The sequence below is a fragment of the Bos indicus genome, chromosome 25, assembly GCF_029378745.1.
Source record: "Bos indicus isolate NIAB-ARS_2022 breed Sahiwal x Tharparkar chromosome 25, NIAB-ARS_B.indTharparkar_mat_pri_1.0, whole genome shotgun sequence".
NCBI lineage: Eukaryota > Metazoa > Chordata > Mammalia > Artiodactyla > Bovidae > Bos > Bos indicus.
This window is the reverse complement of record NC_091784.1, coordinates 131,023-153,190: the sequence shown is the minus strand read 5'-3', so window position 1 is coordinate 153,190 and position 22,168 is coordinate 131,023. Positions and strand designations below refer to the sequence as shown.

Below are 22,168 nucleotides of genomic sequence, written 5' to 3'. Positions count from 1 at the left end.
ACACTCGGGAACAGGAGCGAGTAAGGCTCACCACATCACAGAAGTACAAACCCTAATCAGACCGGAGCTCTAACCCTGCCTTTTGTCACAGTGACCCCAGTTCCCAACAGGCAGCCAGCTGCCGTGAAGTTCCCTGCTGCTCTCTACTCTTTCAGTAACAACTCTAACAAGCCAACAGATTCACCTTCAAGTAAAACAAAAGAGTCAGGAATGGAATTCCACAAAATGGTTAAACCAAGTCCCAAATAATTCAAACCTGTAAGTTGCAGTCACCTGCAATTTTTTAAAAATGTATTTCCTTCCAGTACAGCTGATTTACCATGATGTACATCCACACTTTTGAACACAGTATTTTAGGGTCATAAGAACTTTACACTGGGACTTGATTTCCAATGTGGGAGTCACATGAAAAGATCTTTACCTTCCTTCATCAGTAATTCACTACTATAAAAGTCAGACACAGTTCATAAAAGCCATTACCTGTCGATGCCTAGAATCCTTATTTGCAATTTCATTTTCAAGTTTATTACTGATGTCGTCCTAAGTTTCAAATCAAACATTAAGTTAACATCCTCAGAATAAAAGTCCTAGACACGGCAGTTTTCTCGGACGTGAGCAAAAATGCGCCTATCCCAAAGGTTACGTTTGCCACGATTGGCACCCATCTGTCTTAACGTCCTGTCCAGCCACTTGGTTTACCAAGCTTCTTTTCTACATAATAAACCCAAACAGCAAACGAAAAGTATACTAAACTACCCTGTTATTGCAAGAATTCCAGGAGGGAAGGTATCTGGCATGAAGTCAGGACCTCTGTCTGCTACACCATACAGGCGGGCTTGACCCAGAACAAGGAGGGACCTTCAACAGACCCAACGGGGAGCTCTGAGGCTCGTTTCCTCGAGTGAAAGTTGGAAAAGTCTCATGCAATTTCCTCAGAATTAAAGTAGAATATTAACGAGTGGAAACAGAAGTCAAATTGTACACAACTGGGAGCAGCCTTCTCAAGCCTAGTTCTTCAAAAGCAGAGTTACACCACATGGATGAAATGCTCAAACCAGGACCAGAACTTGCTGCTGGTGCAACTCCTGTCCGCCACTTCAAAATCCACTTCAGGTCCCTCCCTGGTCACTAAGTAACCAATGTGGGCAACGTCCTAACTTTAAAAGTGAAAGGTCTTGAAAACGCGTTTTCTAGAATTCTATACGTATTAAACTGTGCCACCTAATCTCCTGTTGCCAAAGAGTAGTGTGAATAGCTTATGCAAACCTGTGCAAATATTTCTGTTTTGAGTTCTCACACAGAATTACTCACACCAAGCTACTAAACAAGTACACCTGCTGTACCACATGTTGGAGGGGTTCTCTCTGAGACGGTCTCACGGGGGAGGCGTGGGCTGGGTGGGTGCTGTCTGTCTGTGCACAGAGGAGAGGCGAGGCTCACAGGAAGAGGCCTGAGTCCCCAGCACTCTCTGTTTTCACAGTGACCGCTAGGGAGTTTCTCATAAATCAGGACACCCGCAGACATGACCGCCAGAGACATCACGATTCCACATGGTTACACAGCTCGGGCCTGAGGATCTGAGGGTGAGCAAACACCACTCGACTTGTCTGACCGCCGGTATCACTGTCACACATCCCTTCAAGGAGCGGAACCTCAGAAAACTCGAGGAGATGGCCAGGCAAGCTGCCTCAGCAGAGCCCACACAGCATGCTCCCATCTCTCTGAGAGAACAGGCTCCACAGGTGTCACCAGACTCGCCTGAGTGAATCAGAAGCAAATTTCAGCATCATCAGGAACACATTCGACAGGCAGTTGCAGGGGGCGGGGGGCGGGGATGAACCGGGAGACTCGGGTTGACATATATACAGCACTGATACTACACATAAAGTCAACGAGTGAGGACCTAGTGTACAGCACAGGGAAGTCCGCTCAGTGCTCTGTGGTGAAGCAAATGGGCAGGAAATCTAAAAGAGAGACAGATATGTAAATAGATAGATAGATAGATAGATGACTGATTCACTTTGCTGTACAGCAGAAATTGACACAGCAGTGTAAAGCAACTATATGCCAATAAATGAATGAATGGATGAATGAATTTTTAAAAAAGGAACACAGTGGGCCCCCTAGAACTTGTGGAAATGAGGAGTCCACACCCAGGGTGCGGCACAGCGTCAGGGCTGCCCTCACATTGGTCCACTGCCAACGGACTGCCTGGACCAGGCCTCTTCTACCCCAGAGACCTCGATGCAGAGGCAGGGAGGCAGCCAGTTGTGGTCTGTCCAGTGCTCTGCTCTTACTCACGCAGCCATCCCAAGGCTGAGATCCCCGGGAGAACAAGAATCCCACATTCCACCTCAGGACAACAGACATAGCTGCAGTCACTCACTTCGCGGATGTCCCGCTCAAGTTTTCTGTTCATGTCCTTGGACTTGAGGAGGTCCTTCCTGGCCTTGTCCAGGTCCTCCTCCAGATGTTTCACATGGGCAGAGAGGGCTGCCAGGCGCTCCTCCATCTGGCTCTGCTCCAGCAACTGCCTCTCTATGATTTCCTGGAGCTCCATCTTCTTAACCATGTCTTCCTTGTGGCTTAGAGAGCCGTCGGAGGGTCTCTAAGGGGGAAAGGAAGCCTTACACAGCCTGGTTTTGGGAGGGAGGGAACACAGTACTTCCGGGCAATCTGTGAGGTCAAAACTGCCTTCTGCGCTCTGGGAGCTCACAGGACCCTCGTGGCCACTCAGACCTACATGGTGCATCGGTGAGAGGTCCCAACAGCCCCACACAGACTGGATGGTAAGACGAGAACCAGACAGAGGGCGAGACCAAGGACTTACCTTTCCATTGGCGCTTGGCATGTTTTCTTGCTCATGATGTACATCAAGCACCCTGTCCTTTAGTATCTTTTCCTGGTTATTCTCCTCTGAAAGCATCATCTGCTAAAACCAAAAAAATTGAATCAGAGTAAAGAAATAAGTAAAGACAGCAAAACTCCACCTGGAAAACTCAACTCTAAACTGAAAACACAACATAAAAAGAAAATACATGGTGATGCTATCCATCCCGAATACCACCAGGTGATTAGAGTCAGAATTTGTCTTCTACTGGACAAAGGGGTACTTAAGAGATCCTGCAACTCTGAGCCACAAGTCTAGTTTACTAGTCATTAAAATAACCCTGGTGGGTGGGTCCTCAATCAGAAAGATAAATAACATCTGATGCCCACCACTACAGCCTTCATTCTTTTTTAAAATGAAAGGATTCAAATGACAAACCCTTCACGGAAATTACACAAAGACTGATCAAACTTACCTCTTTATGTGTGGCACCTAATTCTTCTTCTAACAAACTACACCTTTCGAGTGCTACTCGTAATCACGCTCTCAACTCAAATCAAAGGGGCTGAGTCACTGTGTGTTGATGTGTGTATATACGTTAGTACACTTCTTAGTGTATACTCACCCTAATACATGGATACTGTCACAGAATACCTTGAATGTCTCTCATTGATCTTAACATCAAGAGAATCTGCTTGTTAACAGCTTTAAATTCTAAGTTTGAGAGAACAAAATGTTCTCCTAAATTAATTGTTACCCAGTTTTTAACTGCAAATTGATATACAGAATATAATAAATCTTGAGACATTCATGCCAACTAATACTTTTTAACTGGGGGCTTCCCAGGTGGCTCAGTGGTAAAGAATCCGCCTGCCAATGCAAGAGGGCAGGTTCGATCCCTGGGTCAGGAAGATTCCCTGGAGTAGAAGATGGCCACCCACTCCAGTATTCATGACTGGGAAGCCCCATGAAGAGAGGAGCATGGTGGGCTACAGTCCACAGGGTTGCAAAGATTCGGACACGACTGAGCATGTATGCAGGCAACGCTTTTTAACCATATAAAACTCTGAATTCTTACAGAAAAAAATGTATATACAAGAATTCAAGACGCTCAAAAGTCAACTAGTTACATAAATATGTGCATCATCCGCCTAACAAGGCAGCAAGTGTACAAATCCAGGACAGCCAGATGGCTGGTACCTTCTCATCCAGGGCCTTGTGGTGTTCAAAGAGCCATTTCAGCGCCCTGAGCACCTCCACCTCACTCCTCATGCCGGCTGGGGACTGCGCCTGCCGCTTGCCTGCTGTCATCCCGACGGGTGGAATATATCGCGAAACCAGGCACTCCAGGTGCTCCAGCAGCAGCTGCAGGGCAGGGCCAAAGGAACACCTTCAACCTCATGCTTGAATTCCGGGCCGATAACTCCTCTCAGCCTCACGCTATAGCCGGAAACATGCTAAGGCACGTTGGAATCCTGCCAGTTCAGTCGAAAGTTAGAGTGGACTTCCCCAGGGGCCCAGTAGTTAAGACTCCACACTTCTTCAAGGATCATGGGTTTTAACCCCTGGTTGGGGAACTAAGATCCCACACAAAGTGTAGCATGGACAAAAATGTAAGTTAAGAGAACTCCCCCCTCATATGTACTAAAATTACATTAGCTCTCATCAGAAATTTGAAGCAAGGTATGAGAACCCAGAACTGATCCACCCTGGTCTGTTCAGCGGGAAGATGTGGAAAATGACTTGAAAATCAGACAAAGTTTAAAGACAGCACACGGAGGCCAGCGGTGACCCCCGCGGGGCAAATGTCAACATGTGAGAATCCCCCTACTGACCCTGGTGTTGTTTCTTTCAGCTTTCAGCTGAGCGATTTCCTCTTTGGCTTTACAAAGCTGCTCCCTGTAGGTGTATCCTTCGGGAGTTGGAAATTCCTAGAAAACAGTTAAATGAGAAACTAAATGCAAACATAAATTAAAAAGAGAGCGAGACTGTGAAGACTGACCCTGTCAAGTCTCTCCAGGCTCCACACAAAGGATCTCCATGCCCCTCCAGAGAAGAGGGGTCCACTGACCCCAAGACCACACAGACCACCACAACTCAGACCGGCCTTCAGCCTCCACCTCGACCTGGCAGGCATGCGGCAGGAGAGAACCTGGAATCCAAGCCTGCCTTCTCAAGACCCAGGGACATTTGAGAAACTTTCCAAAACGTAAACCTAACAACAAAGTGGATAAAGAGATTCTTAAACGACACACAGACCTGGAGCCACTGGAGAAAGTGAAGAAAAAAAGGAAGGTCTACAAGGCCACCAGGCTTTGGAGTGTTCCTCTGGGAAAAAGGCGGATGGCACCTCAAAGCCATCTGTTAGCCTGACTCCACAGAAGCCACCCAGTCATTCAATCAACTGGTTAAAATGTTAAATTTATGTTATATATACTTTACCACAATTTGCGTGCATGCGGGGCTGTCCACGTGGTGAACTTGCTCAAACTGAACCACAAGGAGTCTTTCGTTCTTCTATTTTTCTTTGCAGAAATTAAAAAAATCCTGGGCTACGTATCCACTACTACATACTGAGTGTTCAGCACCCAGAACAGTGCCCACCACTTGTAAGAGGCATGCAGTAGACATGTGTAGCTATGAGGGTGTATGTCATACACGTAAGCAGTAGGTAACTGTCATTAAAATACTGGACACACTGGTCTGTGCTTTGTAACATGGGAGACATTAACGGGCTTAGCCGTTCTGCTTCAAGGACTGACTCTCTAGCTCGATCCTCATGCCCCAGAGATTCCTCCAGCCCGTATATCCTTTCTTTGCAAGAAGGGAGACATTAAGGGCCTTACCCTTTCTGCTTCAAGGACTGACTCTATAGCTCAGTCCATGTGCCCCAGTGACTTCTCCAGCCAGTGTTTCCCTTCTTGTGGGGCCCCCGCCCATCCTCCATGCAGCAACTGCACAACCTCTTACAAGGTAAACCTGCTGGGGTCGATCCTGCCCACTAAGGCCAGAATGCCCTGGCCGGCAGGGCCCACAACCATGCTAACAAAATGAAACACAACCCCAGTGCTTCGCCGGGTGAGGGCCAATCTGACGGGCCCAGCCCCCGGCTGCTCTCACCTCAGGCTGCTCTGCTTCCAGGACGTGGGCCGAGGCCAAGTCCTTCCTAGTCTTCGCCTTTGCCTTGGGGTTGCAGCGCTGGAATAATGCCCAAAGGCGGGCCCTTCTGCGACCCATCCTCGCGGATAGGGGCAGCCCCCGACTCGGGGGCAACCGCTGTTTCACGGTAGGATACCTCGGCTACCGAGCTATCACCACCAATCTCACACTACGACCACCACTCTCACACACACTGCTCTCACACACCACTCTCACACACACCGTTCTCACACTATGACCACTGCTCTCACACTATGACCACCAAATGGCATGAAGGCTCCACCTCCAGCACATCTCCCAGGAGCCCAGAACTGGAACCCACTCGGTCACAAGGGGCTCCGTGGCAACAGGGGGGCTGGGCTCAGGTCCACTGTCAAGGGTGCAGAGAGGGGGGAGGGGCTGCCAAAAAGTCAACAATTGAGTGCGGAGTGCAGGAGAAGGCAGGCTGTGCCCACAGCTCAGGCCCCCTGTCAAACACGACCCTGCAAGGTACTGGGTCACAGTCGAACCAACCAGTATAAACTCCTTCAGAAACCACCACCCCTGGGAATGAGCACGTCTTCTAAGTGGGCTTCTGCCCCCTCTACCCCCCAAACAAGCCTCCAGTGAGGCTACTGAAAGGGCAGCCCTGAACTCAAGGGCGTCCCCAGAACCCACTCAGCTGAGGAGGACTCACCACGCTAGCTGCCCCTCACTCTCACCCTGAGCTCGGTCCTCCCTGTCGGACTCCCTCACTCGAGCTCAGCAAGGGCTTGACCAACCTCACTCCAGGCACTTAAAATGAACCCACAGTGGGTACAGGGGTTCATTCAACCTGCTGTGAACTCGCCCTCTTTACTTCGACCCTCGGCTGCCAGACGACTCTGCCCCGTGGGGACTGCATGGTGGAGGTTCAGGGGTGTCCCTGCCTCGAGCCGCGACAGCCAGTGCCTCCCAGACCCCGCCTGAGTCTCCCACCCCTCTCCTGGCTCCACTCCCACCCTCACGGTTCTCCACTCGCCAGGGCACAGGCCACTTGCTCCTGGCTCAGCCCGGCCCTCTGCTGTCATTTGAGGACCTCGGTCCCCAGGGTGCTTTGGGTCCTATATCCAGCCATCTCAGCAATTACACACTCTGGGAGAGACAGGGTACAGTTTGGGGTCCTGCCTGCAGTTCACCCTGAACACGTTCTCTTTTTTTAGCTTTATCTACTGGAGTTCTCTGAGATGTGTTCTTAAAACATCAACTGTTGCTTTCAAAAAGACTGTAAGGTCACTGTGCTCAACTTTACGAATAAAATCTTCATTTTCCACCTTAAAGTGAAAGTGGAGGGAAGACTAAAAGCAGTCATTTTTTCAAACTGAAAAAGAAAACCACATGTGACCATGTCACAGAATACAGGTCACATAACCCCTCCCTCCTCAGCCTTGGCCTCCACCACCAGCAGCCCGGCAATGCAAGGCCTGCCCTGGGCCGCCAGGGGCAAGGGCAGAGGGGAGACCGGCTCCTCTGTCTCCAGGCCGCGTGGGCCGCCTGCTCCACCTCCTTCCCAAGTTCACGTGGCACTGAAACAGCCCAGGCAAGCTGGGGACTCTGACCAGAAACACAGCCATGGGTACCAAGCAAGGACCCCTGGTTCTTGTTTTCCCTGGTATCAAATTAACTTGATCAAGACAATTACTGTGACTGTTACATGTGGCTTCAGATGACAGAAGACCCCCCCAGGGTGTCTCCACTTCCAGTGACAGACGCAAGCATCTTGTAGGTCAGCCTACCAAGAGCTAGAAAAGCCAAATAAGGTTTAAAAGAGGTCCTTAGGCAGCCACAATCCAAGATTTCAAACAAAAGCGAAGCTCAGTGAGGGAGCTGGAGACTGAGAGGGCCGCTCGTTCCCTCGGGGCATCTGAGCAAAGCTGACTCTGTGAAGAAAAGGAATGGAAAAAGTCAAGCAGAGGGGGCTGGCTAACACAGCTCTGGAGGGTTCCTTGGGCTGTGGAGACAAAAAGTCAAGCGCAGGCCTGACGAGTCAGTCTGGATGTCAGAAAACGTACCCAACACTCTGCCCAAACCGGCTGAGCGCTGACTATCAGTCACCTCCTGGTGCTCAGGAGAGACGGTGGGCTTCAGGACCTGCTGAGAATGTGGGGCCCTGGGAGGCACCCCAGGCTTCCAGACACTGGAGACGCTGGAAAGCTCCTCCCTGGGGTCGGGGGGGAAGGTGGGTGAAGGCTGCTGAGACTGAGCTTAAAAGGACCCCCAAGCCTCAAGTCCCTCAGGCCCTGAGTGAACAGACAGCTCTGTCCCCACTGGAGGTCTGTGTCAGAGGAAACTCTGGAGAAGGCAGCATCACTCAGAACCTCTAGGGTTTTCCAAACATAATGTCCAACATGCAACCAAAGAAGCAAAAGAGGGTGTAACAACAAACAGGACCAAGAGAAAAAGAACTGAACCAGATCCAGAGGTATGAGATATATATCAGCGTATCAGAGGTATGCTAGAGGTATCAGATGCAAATGTCACCTGTTCAAAAATATACTTGACAAAAGGAAAAATTTCTGAGAATCAAAACCAATCTAGAACTTTACAATAACAGTGACTGAATTTAAGAACTCAGTCTCTGGCCTTAACATCAGATTGGACGTAGCTGAAGAGACGATCAGTGAACTGAAGGACGGATCGGTTACAATATATATATGAGGGAAAAGGGATAGAATGTATTGAAGGAATCTGTTGTTAAACTATGTTGTTAAAAACTATAAATGGGGACCCTCATGGTGGAGAAAAGACAGAAAGGGGAATAAGAAATGCCTCCAGGGGCTGAAACTAAAGAGCCTCTTAGTGAAAGTGAAAGGGGAGAGTGAAAAAGCTGGCATAAAACTCAACATTCAAAAAATGAAGATCATAGCATCCAGCCCCATCACTTCATGGCAAATAAATGGGGAAACAGTGGAAACAGTGACACACTTTATTTTCTTGGGCTCCGAAATTACTGCAGATGGTGAAATTAAAAGATGCTTGTTCCTCGGAAGGAAACCTATGACAAATCTAGACAGCATATTAAAAAGCAGAGACATTACTCTGCCAACAAAGGTTCATTTAGTCAAAGCTATGGTTTTTCCAGTAGTCATGTATGGATGTGAGAGTTGGCCCATGAAGAAGGCTGAATGCCAAAGAATCAATGCTTCTGAACTGGGGAGTTGGAGAAGACTCTTGAGAGCCCCATGGACTACTAGGAGATCCAATCAGTCAGTCAATCCTAATGCAAATCAGTCCTGAATATTCATTGGAAAGACTGATGCTGAAGCTCCAATACTTTGGCCACCTGATGCAAAGAGCTGACTCACTGGAAAAGAACCTGATGATGGGGAAGACTGAAGGCAGGAGGAGAAGGGGACGACAGAGGATGAGCTGGTTGGATGGCATCACCGACTCGATGGACATGAGCTTGAGCAAGCTCCAGGAGTTGATGATGGACAGGGAAGCCTGGCGTGCTGCAGCCCATGGGGTTGCAACGGGTCAGACATGGAGCGACTGAACTGACTGACAGGGACAGTGGTAAGAGTTGGTTCAAGAATCAGACCATTGAGTCAAAAATGAAAACCACACATTGGTTTCAGCAGCTCTGCGGGTGCCTAAGGCAAGAAGCAAATGTTCAAGCACTCAGAGGAAAAAGGGTGTGGCTTTTAACGGCACAACAACACTGAGAGCTGACTTTCCAAGAACAAGGAAGTCAGAAGATAATGGACTGGCATCTGTAAAATGCTGAAAAACAAATAACCACCAACCTGGAATTCTACATCCAACAAAAACTCTCTTCGAAAGTGAAAGCAAAACAGAGACATTGAGGGCAAATGGAAATGAGACAACTCATCACCCACACACATGAACTAAAAAAAAAAATATTAAGGCAGTGCTTTGGGAAAAAGAAAAGTAGTCTCTGATGGAAGTATAAAAAACAAGTAAAGACCAACAATGAGGTAACTGTGAGGGTACATACTAACTCTACAAAACAATGATGTTAATGCCAAAAATATATCTAACCGTTTAAAGTGTGACAGTGACAAGGAGGAAACAGTCGTGTCAGGGAGGCAGTAAGAGTACTAAGTTAGACTTGAATGTAAAACACACACTGTGTCTGCAAATGTACACCCAACAACCTGACAGAGGAGCACAGAACTAGAGAAACACTTCATACTTCTAAAAGAAGGCAAGAGCAAAGAACACAGACTAGGTGGGACAAACAGAAATCACACAGCAACATGGTGTCTACACACTGAAATATCAACATTATAAACAGAGCCAATACTCAAACTGATTCCAGTGAAAACTATACACTATTCAGAGGTACATGTTAAGATGGAAGGTCTTTTAGACAGGTGAAAGTAAAAGATACCCAAGCTAACACGGACAGAAAACTGACGTGGCAACATCACTGTCAAATAGTGTCTAAAGAAAGAAGCATTACTAGCAATAAAAAAGAACATCTCATACTGATACAAGTTCAGTCTAGCAAGAAGATGAGGATTCTAAACTTGAATGTACCTAATAACATAACCTCAAAATATCAATACATAAAAACTGACAGAAATAGAAAAGGAGTAACAGCCGAGTTCATAATCCCAGTGGGAGACGTTAAAGACACATCTCTCCTGGAACTGGGCTCCCTGGTATGTAGTCACCTGCAACCATGAAGTACCTGAAATGTGGCTGGCTCTACAATGAGATGCGCTGCAAGCCTGAAACACATGCTGGATTTTAAAGACTTAGCATGAAAAAAAGAACGTGAACTATTGCATTAGGTTTTATCATGTTGATTACACACTGAAATGATAATATTTGGGGTGTGTTAAAATAAAATATATTACAGGTAATTTCACCTACTTCTGCTTTTACTCGACGTGGCTACTGGAATCTGAATTACATTTGTGACAAACCTGATGGAACTGATACACACGGAACACTGCATTCCCACTGATACATATTATTTTCAAGAGCCCAACGAACATATAACAAAAAGAACATGTATTGGGCTATTAGGAAAGCTCGAATTATTTCAAAAGACTGAAATAATGCAGAGTATACTTAGGGACTGCAATGGGCTGACAGTTTATGGGCCCTCAAACTTCACCCCGCACGTGGTGATGATCCTAGGAGGCAGGCACTCTGGGAGGGGTCAGGCCAGGAAGGAATGGGCTCCCGTGCTGCGAGGACAGGGAGAAGCAGCAGGCAGTCTAGGAACCAGGAAACATGACTCACCAGACGTGGCGCCTGCTGATGATCTTGGGACTCCCCAGCCTCCAGGACTACAAGAAACAACTTTCTGTTGTTTATCAGCTAGTCTATGGGATTTACAACAGTAGCCCAAAAAGACAGGGCTCTTTGATAGTGAAAAAGACAGGGCTCTTTGATAGTGAAGGACAGGGAAGCCTGGCGTGCTGCAGTTCATGGGTCACAAAGAGTCGGACACGACTTAACGAATGACCACCACCACCACCAGTTGATCTGAGTTAAGACTAAAACGGAACTCATGGCTTAGGCTATTTAGTCTGTTTCACACAGGCCAAAATGACTCGTATATTTTAAAGTATTTATCCAAAAGTGCCCCTTGATAGCATTTTACAGCTTGTACATAATAGGATGAATACTTTTAAAATAAATTTACTAGTCTATACTTCTAAAATATAATATTTCAAAATATTTTCCTATAAGAGACTTTGAATATTTTTTTCAGTAACTCTCCCTCTTTCCCTCTATGACAGGCACTGAACAATGTTGAGGAAAAATCAGTTTGGTGCTAGGAAGTCACAGGCAGGATACTTACCAACTTTAAAGATTAGTAGCAGAAAAAAAAAAAAAAGATTAGTAGTATATACTATATATTCATAGAGAATTACTTGCTGTCATTAATGTTGGAAGAGCAACACATTCCCATTTCCTTATGGTCCTTTCATAAACAATGCTTCTCTAGTTTGTCTTTTAAACACATAAACAGTGTTTCTCTAGTTCTGTGCTCCTCTGTCAGGTCCTTCTGTTATTGTCTGGTGAAGGGGAAACACTGTTATCAGAAAATGAAACTAATATAAGTTAGATATGATGTTATTGTTCTATTTTTGTATGTTTCTGAATCAAGATTAGATAAACAACAGATGGGCTGCCTTCTGTGGCTGAAAATAGAAATAATGGGTTGTTTGTTTTCTACACAAATGATTTTTTTTTAATTCTACAAATGGCTCTAAGGTGAACTTGACAGTCTTGGCTAAGCTGCTTCTATTACGGTAACACATTTCTATTATTGAAACACAGGTTCTAGTATCAAAATTCCTTGGGACATAGATCATTGGATTAGATGGATGAAAGAGAAAAAAATGAAGGGGTAAACTTTAGGAAAGGAAACATGTTCTTTTGAAAATCAGTGTTTAAAAGACAAAATGATGATTCTAATACAGAATATAAGAACAATTCTTTTTTAAACCTCAGGAATTATGTACTTGCCACAACAGAATAATGAAATTTTTCTTTGTGTATGGCATTCTAGTACGAGGCTTAACTTTATTTTCTCATTGAATCTTCACAGCCACCTATGAGGTAGATATTACTGTATTTAACATATTATTCCCTATATTTCCATGAGGAAACTGAGACTCAAAGCGTTACAGATGGGACTGTAAACCCCATGTTCTTAATAAATATGTTACATGTGAATGGCTTTCTAGAAATATCAACAAACTTTGAAATGTGTAACTCTTTCATAAAATGCTTTGAGCGTCTTAGAAGCCCCTAAATAAATAGGAAGATGTGGGAAAACAGAAATGAATATTCTCTGTAAAAACAAAAAATCATGCCTGAAGAGACATATAAAATACAAAATAATTATGTGTAATAATAAAATGATAAAGCAGGAGTCAGAGGAACACTAATGGGAGAGTGATCCAAGTTATTATTTGTATTAGAATACTGTAAGTCAAGAGTACATATCATAATTTCTGGGGTAAGCAATAAAAGAATGCACAACTAACTAGGTAATCAGAGAGAGAAATACAATAATACAAAAGAAGTCAAGACAGGAGAGAGAACAAGAAAAACAGTTTGGGAAAACTGAAATCGAATGATAAGATGGCAGATATTAACCCAAGTACATCACCAATTGCATTATATATAAATGAACTATCGACTACATAAGAGAGTAAGATTGCTGGACTAGGTACAAAAAAAATTTGCTGATAGGAATGTAAAATGAGGCAACCACTATGGAGAACAGTCTGGTGACTATTCAAGCAGTTAAACATAAAACTGCCACGTGATCCAGAATTCCACTCCTAGGAATATACCCCAAATAATTTTAAATCATGTCTAAGCAAAAATAATCCTGCTTATTTAACTTCTATGCAGAGTACATCATGTGAAATGCCAGACTGGACAAAACACAAGCTGGAATCAAGATTGCTGGGAGAAATATCAATAACCTCAGACGTGCAGATGACACGACCCTTACGGCAGAAAGCAAAGAAGGACCAAAGAGCCTCTGGATGAAAAGTGAAAGAGGAGAGTGAAAAAGTTGGCTTACAACTCAACATTCAGAAAACTAAGATCACGGCATCCAGTCCCATCACTTCATGGCAAATAGACAGGAAAACAATGGAAACAGTGACAGACTATTTTGGGGGCCTCCAAAATCACTGCAGATGCTGACTGCATCCATGATATTAAAAGACACTTGCTCCTTGGAAGAAAAGTTATGATCATCTTAGACGGCATATTAAAAAGCAGAGACATTACTTACCAACAAAGGTCCGTCTCATCAAAGCTGTAGTTTTTCCAGTAGTCATGTATGGATGTGAGAATTGAACTATAAAGAAAGCTGAGTACCAAAGAATTGAGGCTTTTGAACTGTGGTGTTGAAGAAGACTCTTGAGAGTCCCTTGGACGGCAAGGAGATCAAACCACTCTATCATAAAGGAAATCAGTCCTGAATATTCATTGGAAGGACTGATGCTGAAGCTGAAACTCCAATACTGTGGCCACCTGATGGGAAGAACTGATTCACTGGGAAAGACCTTGATGCTGGGAAAGATTGAAGACGGGATGAGAAGGGGACGACAGAGGATGAGATGGTTGGATGGCATCACCGACTAAATGGACAGAAGTTTGAGCAAGCTCTGGCAGTTGGTGATGGACAGGGAGGCCTGGCATGCTACAGTCCATGGGGTCACAGAGAGTTGGACACGGCTGAGTGACTGACCTGAACTGAAGCAAAAATGTGCATATGAATGTTCATAACAGAGCAGTGTTATTCATAATAACCATAAAGAGCAAAATAAAGCAAAAGCAAGCAAAGGAAATGAAATAACAAAGAAGAGAAGTCAATGACACTGAAATCATAAAATCAATTAAAAAAAAAATCACACAACCCAAGAGCTGGTTCTTTGAAAACCTTAGTACAATTGATAAGGTTCTAGTACAAATCATTTAAAACGACAGAGAAACACAACTTAACCAATATCAAGAATGAAAAAGAGGGTATCACTAGAGACCGTACTGACATTAAAAATATAATAAGGAAGGACTTCCCTAGTGGCCCAATGGTTAAGAATCTGCCTGCCAATGCAGGGGACATGGGTTCAATCCCTGGTCCAGGAAATTCCCTCATGCTTCAGAGTGACATGCCCATGTGCCACAACTACTGAAGCCCACACACTCTGCAGCCCAGGCTCTGCAACAAGAGAAGCCACCACAATGAAAAGCCTAAAACAAACAGTAGCCCCCACATTCTGCAACTGGGGAAAGACTGCACACAGCAATGAAAACCCAGCACAACCAAAACTAACTTTCACTTTCCAATAAAAATGTTAAAAATACCTAAGTAATATTACAAACAACTCTATGCATATAAACCAGACAATTTAGATGAAGTAGACCAATTCCTCAGACTGCCAAAACTCACCCAAGATGAAACTGATAATATGAACAGTCCTGTAACGATTCAACAAATTGAATTTGTCGTTTAAAATCTCCTGAACAAAGATGTTCAGGCCTGATGCTTTCATTGGTAAAATCTAACAATTTTAAAGGGATACCAATTCTACACAATCTCTTCCAGAAAACAGCAGAGAACTAATCCAAACCAATTCTATGAAGTCCGGATTACTTAATATTCAGTTCAGTTTAGTTGCTCAGTCGTGTCCAACTCTTTGAGACCCCGTGGATTGCAGCAAGCCAGGTATCCCTGTCCATCAGCAACTCCCAGGGTTTACTCAAACTCATGTCCATTGAGTTGCTGATGCCATCCAACCGTCTCATCCTCTGTGGTCCCCCATCTCCTCCTGCCCCCCAATCCCTCCCAGCATCAGAGTCTTTTAAAATGGGTCAACTCTTCCCATGAGGTGGCCAAAGTATTGGAGTTACATCTTTAGCATCATTCCTTCCAAAGAACACCCAGGACTGATCTCCTTTAGAATGGACTGGTTGCATCTCCTTGCAGTCCAAGGGACTCTCAAGAGTCTTCTCCAACAGCACAGTTCAAAAGCATCAATTCTTTGGTGCTCCAAAAATCAAGACACTGTGGTACTGGTGGTGAAATAGGCACAAAGATCAACAAGACAGAATAGAGAACCCAAATATAAATCTATACAAGGACAGATAACTGATTTTTGAGGAAGAAGCAAAAGCAGTTCAATGGTGGAAGGACAGATAGCCTTCCCAACAAATGGTGCTTAAGCTATTGGATATTCACAGGCAAAAAAATGAAACTCACTTGATACAAATTAACTCAAAATTGATCATAGATTTAAATGTGAGACATAAAGCTATAAAACTTCAGAGAATTTGCAGACCCACTGAAGAATTCTTAGAAACGACACCAAAAATGCAGTCCCTAAAAGGAAAAAAACTTGGTAAACTGGACTTTGTTAAAATTTAAGACTTCTAGTCTCCTAGACTTTGTTAAAAGGCTGAAAAAGCAAGCTACAGACTAGAATAAACTATTTACAAACTATATTTCCAACAAAGGATTTGTATCTAGAATCTATAAAGAACTCTCAAAGCTCAAAAGTAAAAAGCAATTCAACTGAAAATGAACAATAGACATGAACGGACATTTTATCAAAGAAGATACATGAATGGCACATGAAGATGTTCAATATTATTAGTCATAAGGGAAATGCAAATTGAAATCATGTAAGATATCACATCTTCTGAGAAAAGCTGAATAAAAAATAGTGAAAATACCAAACGGTGGTAAGAATGCTGAGAACATACGTCTCTCATACACTGCTGGTAGAATGTAAAATGGTAGAACCTCTATGGAAAATAGCTGAGTAGTTTCTTAAAAATTCAAATATATGCTTATCCTGCAACCCAGCAATCACACTCCTGGGCATTTATTTACATGAAAGGAAAATTTACGTCTGCACAGAAACCTGTACATGAATGTTCAGAGCAGCTTTATGTGCAATAGCAAAAAGCTGGAAACAACTCAGTATCCTTCAGTGGACGATTAAACAAACTGCAGAACATCTCTGTAACGGAATACTTCTCAGCAATTAAAAACAGTCACTACTGGTTCATGAAGCAACTTGGATGGGTCTCAAGGTATTATGCTAAACGAAAAAAGTCAATCTCAAAAGATTATACACTGTATGAATCTATTTATATAACATTCTTGACAAAATTATAGGGACAGAGAACAAATTAGTGGTTGCCTGGGAACAGGAAAGAGTGGTAGGGAGAAAGGAAGCACAAGAAAGATGTGGTGATAAAAACAGTTCTGTATCATTTTGTGGTTTTGTTTTCTTTTTGCCACGCTGGGGGTCTTGTGGGATCTCAGTTCCCCAACCAGGGATCTGAACTCGTGCAGTGGAAGCACAGAATCCTAACCACTGGACTGCCAGGGAGTTTCCATAGTATCTTAACCAAAGTGATGGCTACATGAACTTATACATGTGATACAAATGCAAAGACAATAAAAATACATGGACATGTGCATATACAGACACAAAAATGAGTACATGTAAAAACGGGTGAAATACGATAACGGGCTAAAGAGTATACCTATGATAACTTTCCTTTTTTTTTTTTTTAGATCACCTGTGCCTTTAAAACTTTTTATTTATTTATTTGGCTGTGCTGGGTCTTCACTGCTGAGTGCAGGCTTTCTCTAGCTGCAGTGAGTGGGGGCTACTCTCTAGTTGCAGTGTGCGGGCTTCTCATTGCAGCGGCTTCTCTTGTTGCAGAACACAGACTCTAGGGAATAGAGGCTTCAGTAGTTGTGGTACCTGGGCTCAGCTGTCCCGAAGCATGTGGGATCTTCCTGGATCAGGGATCAAACTGGTGCCCCCAGTATCAAACTGGCAGGAGGATTCTTAACCACTTGACCACTAGGGAAGTCCAAGGTCCCAGTTTTGATACTAATGGCTACATAAGATAGCAAGGCACAGTTCCCCAGCCCCCCCGCCCCCAGTGAAACTAGCTACAGTATATAGAATTTCTACACTCCTTTAATTTCCTGAGCTGCTGCTGTTGCTAAGTTGCTTCAGTCGTGTCCGACCCTGTGCGACCCCATAGATGGCAGCTCACCAGACTCCCCTGTCCCTGGGATTCTCCAGGCAAGAACACTGGAGTGGGTTGCCATTTCCTTCTCCAATGCATGAAAGTGAAAAGTGAAAGTGAGGTCGCTCAGTCGTGTCTGACTCTTGGCCAGCCCATGGCCTGCAGCCTACCAGGCTCCTCCATCCATGGGATTTTCCAGGCAAGAGTACTGGAGTGGGTTGCCATTGCCTTCTCCCTGTGAGTCTATAACTATTTTCAAGTTTAGGGATTCCCTGGTGGTCCAGTGGTTAAGAATCCACCTTGTAATGTAAGGGACACCAGTTCAATCCCTGGTCTGGGAAGATCCCACATGCCACAGGGCAACTGAGCCAGTGGGCCACAACTAGTGAGCCCGAGCTCTGGAGCCTGCAAGTTGCAACTATTAAGCCCACGCTCCATGACTACTGAAGCCTATGCACTTTCGAGCCTGTGCCCTGAAACAAGAGAAGCCCCTGCAACGGAGAAGCTCTTAAACCACAACTAGAGAAAGACTGTGCACAGCAACAAAGACCCAGTGCCACCAAAAAAAAAAAAAAAAAAAAATTCAAAGCTTAAAAATGCATTATATTCACATGCTGATGTATGTATAGACATCATACATACAAGCATATGTATGCCTTAAGTAAGTCTCAAACTTGCTTAGTCCTCAACTATACAATACCAACTAATCTGATATTGATATGTTACCATGTTAGTAAAACCTGCATTTGTGAGCCCCATCATGAATTATAAAACTGACTTGAATCACCATTTTGTGCTGTTTGCACTGAGTATAAGGCTTTAAGTGTATGCTTCTGTCACTCACTAGCTCTAAGTATCTTGTGCTGTGGCTCAGCTAGCATTGATGGACACTCACTACAGGCTGGGCAGTGTTGTAAGTGCTTCACACACCTAACTTAATCTTCTCAACAATTCCATAAGGCAGGTACTATCATTAGTCATACCATTTGATAATAAATGTGAAGAAAAGAAGACACAGAAAGCTAAGTAGCTCGCCGAAGATCACAGAGCTACAAAGACAGTCCCAAGAGTTCAACCTTGGCATTCTTGTCCAGAGCCCTTGAGCTTATTAACCAGTTTGTTCTCTGTAACCTCTCTAAATTTCAGCTTTTCCTCTATAAAATGGTGTTAATATATACAGAAGTATTAAGGCGATCAAACCAGTCCAGTCAATCCTAAAGGGAATCAACCCTGAATATTCACTGCAAGGACTGATGCTGAAGCTCCAATACTTTGGCCACCTGATGTGAAGAGCCGACTCACTAGAAAAGACCCTGATGCTGGGAAAGACTGAGGGCAGGAGGACAAGGAGATGACAGAGGATGAGATGACTGGATGGCATCACAGACTCAATGGAGATGAGTTTGAGCAAATTCTGGGAGATGGTGAAGAACAGGGAAGCCTGGCATGCTGCAGTCCATGGGGTTGCAAAGAGTCGGACACAACTTAGCGACCAAACAACAACAACATATACAAATAAGAATATATAAAATAGGATACAGCTCCTAGTAAATGACAGCTTAAAAACAGATTAGGAAAGAGTTACAAATTAATAAAGCTGCAGAAGGCCTATTTGATGGGCACCAGGAACCCTGCTCAATTCCCTGTGCTCAATCAACTACCAAGTGAAAAAGTCAACTGTCAACTGGAATGGTGTTTTTAAGAAGCAAAATAAAACATGCATTAAAATCTAAATCCCAATTCTGGGTGAAAGAAACCAGACATAAAAAAGTACATTCATATAAAACTCTAGAAAATGAACACACTAATCCACAGTGACAGAAAGCAGATCAGTGGCTGTTTCTGCAGGGAGTCAACTCAGAGGGGTGGACTACAATGGGCACAGGGAAGCTTTTGCAGCGTAGTAGTGTCAGTTGCGTGGAGAATCCCAGGGACGGGGAAGCCTGGTGGGCTGCCGTCGATGGGGTCGCACAGAGTCGGACATGACTCAAGCGACCTAGCAGCAGCAGCAGCAGTGTTAGTCGCTCAGTAGTGTTGGACTCTGTGCGACCCCACGGACTGTGGCCCACCAGGCTCCTCTGTCCATGGGATTCTCCACGCAAAAATACTGGAGTGGATTGCCATTCCCTTCTCCAGAGGATCTTCCCAATCCAGGAATCGAACCTGGGTCTCCTGCATTGCAGGCAGATTCTTTAGTGTCTGAGCCACAGGGAAGATCCCTAGGAAGCTTTTGAGGTGATGGAAATGTATGATATCTTGATAGTGATGATGGTTTCACAGATATATACTTCTGTCAAAACTCAAGCTGAACACTGTTCAATGGGTACAGTTAACTGTATACAAATCATACCTCAATACAATTATGTCAAAACAAAAAACATTAATATTTTTCAAATAAGCAAACTGCCCTGATTAGAACTCTTCACAATTTTTAACTTCATCAAAGTAAAAATTAAATGTTAGCCAGCATACTGCCAAGTTGAGAATATATATAAGGAACACAGACTATCAAAGCTCTATAAAGGAAGAAAAAAGAATCTTCAGCTGATAAAGTTTTTAGAAGATTCTTACTGAGTACTCCGCTAAGCAGCAGCACTTTTATCCACTAAATTAAGACCAGGGTATATGAAGTTTACAAACTCAAAAATAACTTTCTAATATTAAATTTCTGGTTTCTTCAACAAAGGTGCAAGACAGGGAACCTTCTATTTTTTGTTCAAATTCAAATCAACCAAGCCTTTGTGCTCCTATTCTCTTTCTTCTTTGAAATTGCCATTCCTGTTACCATAGGAACCTGCTAGCTGACAAGCCTTCAAGCATAGCAACAGCCCAAGCTTAGCAAGGAGTGTGAAAGGGGAACAGAGTCAAAGGCCAAAATTTGACTCGTGAGATTCAGAATTCCAATCTCTGTCACTCTACAAAGGGTCTGAGAACCACAGAAACTGTATCCTACTGGGTTTGGGAATATCATGACTAAATTTACTAAATGTGAAACCAAATGTGGAACGGCCTTGAAAATTCAAAAATGGTATTCATTCTATTTCAGATCCAAATTAGAGTAAGAAATTCTTTTAAACAATTTTTTAGAATAATTTTAAGTGACGTAAAATAAGACCTTTGAAAACGTTTTTGTAAGAATAAAATTCTAAAGAGAAAAGGTCTAAAACTTTAAGAATTACTTTATATAGAATATATAAAAAATTCTGTTTGTAAAATACCTTTAGTCCCATAGATTTGCTTTTCTTTTACAAATTTATTTTGTTAGTGTCTTATGACAGCATATTAAATACTTTCCAATATTAGTTCAGTGAGCTAGTTTGCAGAAATATGACTTTATCACAGGAGTATATTTATCTTAAGTCAAAGGGGAGCTCCTGGAGCAGCCCATAAAATCTGACTTTTCTTCAGGAAGTACTTTTAACATTTCAAGTATCATGAATGGTTGTGAATTATAGTCTGACTCAAAAGATAAAACTTTACAAACCAAATTCATCACAATTAATACTTTACAATAAGCATTTTAAGGCATTCTTTTAAAGTGATCTAAAATGCAAGATAATTAAAATTTTAAAAGCTTATTTTTTCTTCAAGTCAGAAATCACTAAATGCAATGAATTCTCCACTACTTGTGTATTTTCCACACTTTTCGATTCAGAAGTTTCCTAATTCCTGGCTGCTTTCCCTATCACACAATAGGCTCTTCAATCCACTTCACCAGGCTGTTGTTTGCTTAGGGAAAACCACCGTAATAATACTAACCCAAATAGAAGATAATAAGTCAGTCTGCTGGATAATGCACGTATCCTAAAAATATAAGCCATGAGTTTAAAGAATAAATACAATCAAAGAAATTTCATTTCCTCAAATGCCTATCCACAAAATGTTAATCACGGGTACAAAGAGGTATTAAATTATAGTATACTCTTAAAAACAAAACAACAGAAAACTCTGTCTTTCAAGGTCAATTCAAACATCATCTGCAACTGATCCTTTCCACACATGATCCTTTTCTTTCTCTTTGAATCCTCTCAGCACTATATGCCTATTTATGGCATTTACCAAGTTCTTCCTTAAGTTTCAGTCATTCAGATAAAAACATATTTAATAAAAGTTACTAAGTCTTAGACACTGCAACTGGGAGCTAGACAAAAAAGGACAGCTGGGATTTTTAAAAATAAAGTTTCTGTACTAATTTTACTATTTTAAAAATACAATGTGTTTCTTACAAAAAAAAAAAAAAAAAAAAAAAACAACCAGAAAACACAAACATTAAATGAAAAACACAGAAAACAATAAACTGTGCTAATTCAAGAACAATCACTGTTGGTCTTGACAAAAATCTTTCCAGATCACTTACACTACATGAACATGAATACACTTCTTTTCTTCAACAAAAACAGGATGATACCATATATAGTATTTTACTATCTCTTCCTATTTTTTTCCTATTAATTAATGTATCAGATTCGGCTTCCCTGGTGGCTCAGTAGTAAAGAATCCACCTGCCAAGCAGGAGACTCTGGTTCAATCCCTGGCTCAGGGAGATTCCCTGGAGGAGGAAATGGCAAAGCCACTCCAGTATTCTTGCCTGGGAAATCCCACTGACAGAGAAGCCTGGAGGGATCCATCAAGTGTAACCATTAGAATCTGACAGGC

General features: G+C 43.2%; 1 protein-coding gene across 4 annotated transcripts in view; it reads right to left on the bottom strand.

Moving 5' to 3' along the window:
* LOC109578040 (liprin-alpha-1-like) overlaps positions 1–22,168 on the bottom strand; it is a 55,685-nt gene that overhangs the window by 22,406 nt on the left and 11,111 nt on the right. For 2 of the 4 annotated variants that reach the window (XM_070779259.1, XM_070779257.1), the window contains exons 1-5: positions 5,951–6,375; positions 4,666–4,761; positions 4,031–4,195; positions 2,831–2,932; positions 2,387–2,608 (exon numbers count right to left, since the gene is read on the bottom strand). In XM_070779259.1, coding sequence (XP_070635360.1) covers positions 2,387–2,608; positions 2,831–2,932; positions 4,031–4,195; positions 4,666–4,761; positions 5,951–6,067 — 702 coding nt within the window. In that variant the 5' untranslated portion in view covers positions 6,068–6,375. Of the gene's footprint in view, positions 1–2,386; positions 2,609–2,830; positions 2,933–4,030; positions 4,196–4,665; positions 4,762–5,950; positions 6,376–22,168 lie in introns of those variants that run through there. The other 2 variants (XM_070779258.1, XM_070779260.1) reach the window with 2 other exon arrangements.